This window comes from Elaeis guineensis, chromosome 10, assembly GCF_000442705.2.
Source record: "Elaeis guineensis isolate ETL-2024a chromosome 10, EG11, whole genome shotgun sequence".
Classification (NCBI taxonomy): Eukaryota; Viridiplantae; Streptophyta; class Magnoliopsida; order Arecales; family Arecaceae; genus Elaeis; species Elaeis guineensis.
This window is the reverse complement of record NC_026002.2, coordinates 18,032,905-18,041,883: the sequence shown is the minus strand read 5'-3', so window position 1 is coordinate 18,041,883 and position 8,979 is coordinate 18,032,905. Positions and strand designations below refer to the sequence as shown.

The window sequence follows — 8,979 nt, the reverse complement described above, 5'->3', positions numbered from 1 at the left end:
GACGTGATCAGTATAAGAGAGGTGTAGCACACTGGCTTGGCAATCTCTGGCTAGGAAAGACCTGAAACTGGATAGTGTGGTTGTTGGAGGGCACATGAGCACCAGAAAACTCCTCCTCAAACCGGGCCTGTGGTTTGGCTTCTGGAATTGCCCATGGAATTGGCCGCAAGAAGGTATTACCTCCACTATTGCTGCTAACACGCGCATGTTGGGCCGACAAGCAAGAAGTAATAGAGGAAAAATAAGGTTGAGGGCAAGGGATCTCTATTTGCTCTTTGGAGGTGAGCCGGTTCAGAGAAGAGATCTAATATAGATTTGGAGGTTTGGTGTGCATTCGAGAGTTGCATTTTTTATCTAAAAGATGGCTTGAGATTAGGCTCCCTACCAGACAGGTTTTGAGTCGACATGAGATGAATCTTTCTTCGACTTGTCCTTTTTGTGATAGGGAGGAGTTCATGAAATACACCTTGTTTCAATGTAATGACATGTTTGGAGACTAATATGTTGTAATTCAGCTTCAAAGCGGCTCCAGTAGCGTGCAAAAGCCAATTGTTATTCTAGGGGCGTATATTGTTTATCATATTTGGCTGATCGAGAATATCTGGATCTTTGAAGGGAATAAGTATTTACCGAGATTTATCTTGAAGAGAGCTAGAACATAAGTCAAGGAGATTATTAGATCACATGCCAGTGGTGAGTCTTTGATAACTTGGGATATCTATGGCTCCTCATCAATCTCTACAGCAATCAGAATAATCTTCATCTCTTGGAAGCTCCCACTCTAAAGTTCCTCAAGGCTAACTTCGACATCTTTGTGATTGGCGGCCCTGATTACACATTTACCATGACAGGTGAGACACCATTATTTGATGTCTCAGTTCCGAAGGCAGAATTGAGAGTAGCATAAGAGGGCATGAAATATGCTCCGCAAGTGCTTAAGATATAATCCATTATGCTAGAGGAAGATTCGGCAATAGTGGTTGACTGAATTTTGGAGTCAAACTAGGAAAATTTTGCCTTCTTCTCTGTCGAAAGATGTTTAAGTATTGGTGAACAAAAGTACTTTTTTAGTAGCCAGACATATATATTGGGAGGTGAATGAGATAACAAACTAAATTACCTTCTTTTGTTACAAAGCACCATATGAAAATCTCATGAATGAATCGAGGGATATTTTATTTTCCGACTTTCTTGAGGTACTTATGCCAGACTAGTGTAAACAACCGTTTTTAGCGGGAAAAAGAAAAGCCAGGACAACTCTGAAAATAATGGTGTTTCTCGGTTGATCAGCTGCCCTCCATTTGAAGAGGCCCAAAATCTTCTAACTTCAAATTGAACTCTTTCATTTCCTCCGAGGAGCGATGAAGGGCTCGCGACGCCACTTTCAAAAGGAAGTGTAGGCGACGCCAAGCGAAGAGCTGACGAAACCACGCAACGTAGACCACGACAATGCAACCGACAGCCTCTCGCCGCCCAAAGCTAGCCTTGGGCGGTGAAGCGGTCGCCACTTCACAAACTCTCTTCCGGCTCCTCCTCCGCTGCGCGGAGCAAAAGAACCTCCAGAGCGGAAGCTCCATCCACGCCCACATCATCAAAAGCGGCTCTTGGGCGCACGTCCTCCTCGCCAACAGCGTCGTCATCATGTACGCCAAGTGCGGCCACCTGGCCACAGCCGCTGCCGCCTTCGATGCGATGCGCTCCAGGGACGTCGTCTCCTGGAACTCCCTCATCAACAGCTACTCCCACCAGCCCCCTCCTCATTCCAACGCCGTCTTCAAACTCTTCAAACGGATGCGTGCTGACGGCGGCGTCCATGTCCTTCCGAATGCTTTCACCTTCGCCGGCGTGTTCACTGCTGCATCGGCATCGCACGCGCTATCTGCCGGTAGAGAGGCTCACTGTGTCGCGATCAAGACGGCGAATTGTGATGATATTTTTCTAGGAAGCTCTTTGCTCAGCATGTATTGTAAAGTGGGACTTCTCGCCGATGCTCGCATGGTGTTCGATAGGATGCTGCAGAGGAATTCGGTCTCTTGGGCAGCCATGATCTCGGGGTACGCTGTGGATAAGCATGGGGCCGAGGCTTTCGAGCTCTTCAGATCAATGCTGGAGGAAGGTGAATGCGATACGAATGAGTTTGTGATCACCAGCATTCTTAGTGCGGTGAGTCTTCCTGGGTTTCTTGAAATGGGTGAGCAAGTCCATGGTCTTGCCATCAAGAATGGTTTGTCCTCCTTTCTGTCGGTGGAGAATTCTCTAATCACATTGTATGCAAAGTGTGAACGCATGGATGAGGCACTGCTGATGTTTGAATCGTCGAGTGAAAAGAACTCCATCACATGGTCTGCGATGATCACTGGGTATGCACAAAATGGTGATTCAAGAAAGGCGCTGTCACTGTTTTCACAGATGCAGTTTGCAGAAATCAGGCCGAGTGAGTTCACATTCGTTGGTGTCCTCAATGCATGCAGTGATGTGATGACTTTGATCGAAGGAACGCAGGCTCATGGTTTCTTGTTGAAGCTGGGATTCGAGCTTCAGGTATACGTCAAGACTGCACTGGTCGACATGTATGCAAAGTGTGGCAGCATTGATGATGCAAGAAAAGGATTTGATCAGTTGCATGAGGCTGATATTGCCCTATGGACCTCCATGATTGGAGGCTATGTGCAGAATGGGGAGCATGAAGAAGCCCTGACATTATATGGCAGGATGGGGAGGGAGGGCATTTTGCCTAATAATCTTACCATGGCTAGCATCCTTAGAGCTTGTTCTAGCCGTGCAGCCTTGGAGCAAGGAAAGCAGATACATGCCCAAACTCTTAAATATGGATTTAGTTTGGGCATTCCCATGGGAAGTGCTTTATCTACCCTGTATGCAAAGTGCGGGAATCTCGAAGATTGCAACTGTGTGTTCAGACGAATGCCTGAAAGGGATGTTGTTGCTTGGAATTCAATTATATCAGGATTTTCTCAAAATGGATGTGGACATGAAGCTCTGGATCTTTTTGAGGAAATGAAGCTGGAGGGTACCAAACCAGACCATGTTACATTTGTCAACCTCCTCGGTGCTTGTAGCCACATGGGTCTAATTGACAGAGGATGGGGCTACTTCAGATCAATGCACAATGATTATGGATTAGTTCCAAGGGTGGAACACTATGCTTGCATGGTTGATATCCTTAGCCGAGCTGGGATGCTAGAGGAAGCCAAAGACTTCATAGAGACAGTCCCCATTGATCATGGAACATGTTTGTGGCGTATTGTTCTGGGGGCCTGTCGCAGCTATCGCAGTTTTGGTATAGGAGCATATGCTGGAGAGAGACTGATGGAATTGGGCTCGCAGGATTCTTCTGCTTATATTTTGTTGTCGAACATATATGCCGCATGGAGCAGATGGGATGATGTGGAACGGGTGAGAAGGATGATGAGCTTCCGGGGGGTAAACAAGGAGCCAGGGTGCAGTTGGGTTGAAATTAAGAGCAGAGTTCATGCTTTTGTTGTTGGGGACCTGCAGCATCCTGAAATGAAGGATATATATGCAGAAGTGAGAAGATTGCTAGACCACATGACTGATGAAGGTTATCGTCCTGCTTCTGGGTTGCCATTTTGTGATTATTTATAATCCAGGTCAGGACATCAGAGTAGAGAAGAGTTACAATTGATAGCATCAGCTGCTTTTTGACCCATTCTGGGAAGATAATACTTTACAATATCAGATGACAGCAAACATAAAGTCCACTTTGCAGGCTGGCATTCAATAAAGCAGTGCAACAGTGACATTCTCTCAAAACATCATGCTTCTGATTCTTTGGTAGTCTTGCTAGCCAGACTGCTTGCCATCAGATTAGGCACAAGCTTGTTGGCTAATATAAGATGGTAATTCAATCTACCTTTAAGAGTTCTTAGTTCTCAAGAATGACATGGATAATAGAATTACTTATATATGATTTGCCAAGAAGCAGATATATAAAGCAATTGGATAGGTGAAATGTGGAAAGCTTCCTATCAAATTGCAGATCGCTGTCCATGCGGAGAAGAGCAAACCTAGTTATTGTGAAAACCATATCAAAATATCTGTCTACAAGCTGCAGAAACCAGCTTTTTTGGTAAGGTATGTCCACAGATAAAATTGTGGCCCATCGTTTAGCATATTTATGATGAAGATGTCTAACCTTAACTGAAAGTAAGATTTTTACACTGCTGATTTTAGTATTTACTGTAAACATACACAGTGAGGAGGCTAGGAGAATGAAGGGAGTGACATGCATGGAAATCTCCATTGTTTTTCTTTGCTTTTCTCATGGTATAATTGAATTGATAGAGGTAATTTGCATTATTTCTTCTCAATATGGAAGCACTGGCCATAGTAGGAAGAATGTTATAAACACTAGAGTAGACCTTGGTTCAAATTTAAAGCCCAGGTCCAAGAAAATTATAGTTAAATTTCTCCATGCATGCATGGCCAATCTATCTACAATGTTGTGTTTTTCCAAATTCCAGAACACAGAGCTATCTAGCCTAACAATATTTTTTTACAAATACACTCTCATTGCCAAATTTTAACAAAAAATGATAAAGGTCTTGTGTGTAAACCAAGATTCATGTTATATAACACATGCGAGGATGGTGACCTCGGTACATATATGACAATAATATCATTATTTTACTGCATAATATGATTTATAATTTTATTTTGTAGGTCTTCTTTCTAATTTTTATCTCTGGTTTGTATTTGTGTTTTTTCGGCCCTCCATGATACGTTTACCGTTTTTGTTACGAACAATGATCTTTCAAAGAATCCAGGGTGATGACTTAACCAGAAAAAAGGAATCCACGGTGACGAAGCAAGCTGGGCCAATGGGCCTACGATAACTGATGGGAAGGAGCCCAGAAGCCCTACCCGCAAGGACTAAAAAACGCCTTTACCCCTAATCTTTGGGAAGAATAACACCAAGCAAGGGTATCGCAAAGGCCTGATCGAGGGACATAATGGTAAATTAAACACCCAGCATGGTAGCGATAAATACCCTTCAACGCCGAACTGCAAAACCCTAGCTTTTCTCTGTCCTGGTTTGTTGCGCCCGCTGCAAACCCTAACCCTAGGTGAAAGGACGAGCTTGGCAGCCATGGTTGGTCCTCAATTCTTCTCCTTTTTCGTCTTCTTTGTTTCAGATCGCTAATTGTCTCTTATAGGGTTTTCGCTGTTCGTTTTTTGTGATCGTTGTTCGATTTGTTTCATGGTTCTTTAGGCGGATGTTTCGGACGCGGTGGACGTGGGAGGGGCGCAGCCGAAGAAGAGGACGTTCAGGAAGTTCTCCTATCGAGGGGTCGATCTCGACCAGCTCCTCGACATGGGCACCGACGAGCTTGTCAAGCTCTTCCATGCCCGGGCTCGCAGAAGGTTTGGGGATGCTCCTCCGTGGCCGTCGAATTTCTCTTTTTCTTACCCCAGCTGTTCTAAGTCTTTTGTTTTGTTTGTATTCTTTTTACTGGATTAGGTTTCAGAGAGGTCTTAAGAGGAAGCCTATGGCTCTGATCAAGAAGCTTCGCAAGGCGGTATTTTTCTGTCATTTCCCCACTTTTTTATTGTGCGAAGGTTTATTTGGTCTCGTTGCTGATCATTGGAATGTTAAATTTTTTTTTTTTCCTTGATTGGAAATGCGTGCTTTGAGTTTCATGTGGATTGTTCTCATTTATAGGGGAAAGAAAGCGATGGGTCCATGAATTGTATAAAAGTTTGTGTGCATATTGGACTTTTCGGATCCATTTTTAAGCTCTAATATATGTGGTTAGTGGAGGAATTGTTGTTTTGTTTTCATGCAGGTGGTGTGTAAAAGAAAATTGTACACGAAAGGGAAGGGGGGATATCCTAGGATTGTATGAGCAAGAGCTTATTGGAAGCATAATCATTATTCTAGATAAAGTTTTTGGTATTTCATATAAATGAATTTGTATTTTATATAAAGCAAAAAAAAAATACATGATGGGTTGATTCACAGATATGAGAAATTGATAATAATAGGTATACCACTGAAAGTTGGTTTAATAGGAATATAATGTTGATAAGATATTTTATGTTGAAAAGAAGGTTGGAAGCATTTCATAAGCTGAATAATATGTCATGAATTAGGTGCACTTATGAGATGAGATTCTAGAGGTGGTTTTATGAACTAGAAAATTCCATCTAAAAGCTAATCCACTGCAAATAAGGATTTTGTCACCAGCAGGTCAGCGATCAAGTTTCCAAAATTTAAATATCCAAAAAATATGAATTTTTTTTTTTTAAATATCTAGATATCCAAGGTAATGGAATTTTAAATTGTTTTCTTTTCATGAGATATCTCAGGCTTAAATTCTAGTCAATTGTTTCCTGGTTATGGGCCAAACCAGCTACTTGTTTTATTACCTATTGTCATTCTTCTTATGATCTCCATTCTCCAATATATATCTCGCTCTCAGTGTGTCATTTGTTTTTTAATTCAAGGCATTTTGGGCGACTTAACATGTCAACCGTTATGTTCAGTGACCAACCATGCGTTATATATGCACGAAGACATAAATATGTGCATGTTACATGCATTATTACCTGCATGTGGAATGAACTTGTGTTATATACGTTTATATGATTATCATCTGCTGTAAGTAGATGTGTGTGCAATGTGTATGCAAAACCATGTACTTGTGCCAGATTCTTCTTTCCCTGTCTTTCTGTGCGAAATCAAATTGCATCTGACCATATGCATGTTAGTGTTTTTGGTTTTTTTGATTGTACACAAATTATCTCTGCTTTCTAGCTGAATTATACATGAAGGTGCTGCTTGTTATATTTTAGATGTATGCCAGATGAATAGCCATGATCCATGTTATAGTTATGCCTTTCTTATTTTTCTCTTGATGTTGCCAATATCATGTGTTTCATCTTCTGTACAATGACACTAAAGATGCTGCATATAATTAAACTGATACAATGTACCTTTTTTGGTGCTGGTGAAACGTTTGCAGAAGCGTGATGCTCCTCCTGGGGAGAAGCCTGAACCTGTGAGGACACACCTTCGGAACATGATAATAGTCCCAGAGATGATTGGAAGCATCATCGGTGTCTATAATGGAAAAACGTTTAACCAGGTTGAGATCAAGGTAAGGTCCTTATTTAGATAAATGTGTTACAGGAATGATGATATATGATGGCAGTCTATTAAGAGATAATGCAGATATAGGCATTCATGAGAGATCGTACCATGGAGAATTCAATCTGTTTACATGTGGTTAATATTTAGCTTTCTTTTTTGGAGGTTTCATCAATTCATTTCTTTATTCGTCTTTGTTTATTCTGCAATCACCTAACTCTTTTCTTCATGGAATCCTCCAGAATCATGTAGTTTTATCCATGAAAGACTACCTTGGCTTATTGCCTCGGTCATCCTTCCATTTACCTAGCTGTAGTGTCCATGCAATTGCAATTGTGCGCATGTCTAGACCAGCATTTGTAAAACCGGCATTTGTAAATGATAACTCTTGTTGTTAGATTAGGATATTGTTAGGCTTAAGTGGTTTATAGTTGAAGTTGAATTAGACGTACGACAATAATTGTTAAGTTTTTCCCAGACAACAGAGTTTTCATATATTTTGTGTGTGTGTGTGTGTGTGTTTAATGGCACAGCCTGAAATGATTGGTCACTACTTGGCGGAGTTCTCAATCTCATATAAGCCTGTGAAGCATGGAAGACCTGGTATCGGTGCCACCCATTCCTCCCGGTTCATTCCTCTCAAGTAAAAGCCAAATGCCAGGCAAAGGAACAGAGGAACAGAGATGCTGCTTCTGTTCGTGATTGACTTTTTCTTGCTTTGGCCAGTTCAAGTATTAGCTATCCGTGCTTCATTTCTGGGGAGTATATTTCACCTTTTGCTACTTGGATCGTGACTTGCCAACCTGAACTTATATCGTGTCCTGGAGTTAGTTTTGTCTTTTAAAATTAGTTTTCAAGCTCTGATCGCCGCTTCTTTAGGTGTGACAGATATTCTGCCTGTATGTGGCTTATGCTTTATAAATTTGAATATGATAGGAAGAACTGTCTTCTTTCATCGTATGTTCTACGAATACAAGTTTTGTAGGAGTATGGGAGCTACCATCCTGTCTCTCCCATAACTGCCAAGGCTGATTCGAGTGCATTTTCCGAGTGCATATTTCAGGCGTTTTTGTGCGGTTAAGTGAAAATCTGTTGTCAGGATGTGGATGTCCCAAGTTTTGTGCTCGATTGTTACCTGATCAGCATGGATGTTCTCTGCTTGCACCAATGTAAGTGTTACAAACAATTGCTCTGATGTTATGACCCAATAAACTAAAGCCAAAATAAAGGAGGGAAAAAAGAACAAGAAGGTGTGGTGGTGGTAGTCACCTTACAGCACAGCCGCGGACTATAGCACTTGTTTTTGTTTGACAGATGTAGTCACCGTCTGTTTCCTGGTGAGAGTTCTCGTCACAGGATAAACGGATGCATGAGGGCTTGGGCAGCTTCGAAGCTGCTGGTGTAACATGTTACCCGTGTGGTAAGGCCATTCGTTGCTTGGCAGGAGGTGTTTCTCTCGTTTTGACGTTCAGCATACTGCTAAAGCTGATAATGCATCCAGTAAATACGTTTGCACCATAAGCTAATAATGCATCCGGTAAATACGTTCGCACCATATATTGGCATGCGTAGGTGGGCTGGTAGGCTGGCTGAGCCATATTGGTTGTACTTGCACCTAATCAATTGATTGGATAGCTTCAAAGTCCAATGATGGATTTGGACGAAGAAAGTTCATCCGTTCCAAGTCTGAAGATGTGGTCGATTAGAAACAGCGAAGTGGGCAGGTGGGAAATAACTAATATTACTTGTAACCGCATGAGAAGATGAGTGTAAAAGAAAGTTTTTAAGGAGTGTAAACAATCCTTCTCAAAACAATGAAATTGCTTTATATTATCTTCTGTTTTTATTTT

At 41.8% G+C, this 8,979-nt stretch overlaps 2 protein-coding genes across 2 annotated transcripts; both read left to right on the top strand.

Moving 5' to 3' along the window:
- The first annotated feature begins 1,227 nt into the window (after positions 1-1,227).
- On the top strand, positions 1,228-4,935 carry LOC105052895 (pentatricopeptide repeat-containing protein At2g33680). Its single transcript, XM_073244136.1, has 2 exons — positions 1,228-4,113; positions 4,799-4,935. The coding sequence occupies exon 1, from the start codon at positions 1,450-1,452 to the stop codon at positions 3,622-3,624; it is 2,175 nt and encodes a 724-aa protein (XP_073100237.1). The 5' UTR covers positions 1,228-1,449; the 3' UTR covers positions 3,625-4,113; positions 4,799-4,935.
- A 47-nt stretch (positions 4,936-4,982) lies between these two features.
- LOC105052896 (small ribosomal subunit protein uS19) lies at positions 4,983-8,089 on the top strand. Its single transcript, XM_010933876.4, has 5 exons — positions 4,983-5,131; positions 5,252-5,403; positions 5,501-5,558; positions 7,005-7,139; positions 7,663-8,089. Exons 1-5 carry the CDS (start codon positions 5,129-5,131, stop codon positions 7,774-7,776), a joined length of 462 nt encoding a protein of 153 aa, XP_010932178.1. The 5' UTR covers positions 4,983-5,128; the 3' UTR covers positions 7,777-8,089.
- Positions 8,090-8,979: the final 890 nt, after the last annotated feature.

What these genes read in the sequence shown, in the direction of transcription:
- LOC105052896 (XM_010933876.4), top strand. An exon ending in CATGCCCGGGCTCGCAGAAG is followed by an intron (nt 5,404 to 5,500) that starts GTTTGGGGATGC and finishes TTACTGGATTAG; the next exon opens with GTTTCAGAGAGGTCTTAAGA. An exon ending in TTAACCAGGTTGAGATCAAG is followed by an intron (nt 7,140 to 7,662) that starts GTAAGGTCCTTA and finishes TTAATGGCACAG; the next exon opens with CCTGAAATGATTGGTCACTA.
- LOC105052895 (XM_073244136.1), top strand. Translation starts at nt 1,450, where the DNA reads ATGCAACCGACAGCCTCTCGCCGCCCAAAGCTAGCCTTGGGCGGTGAA.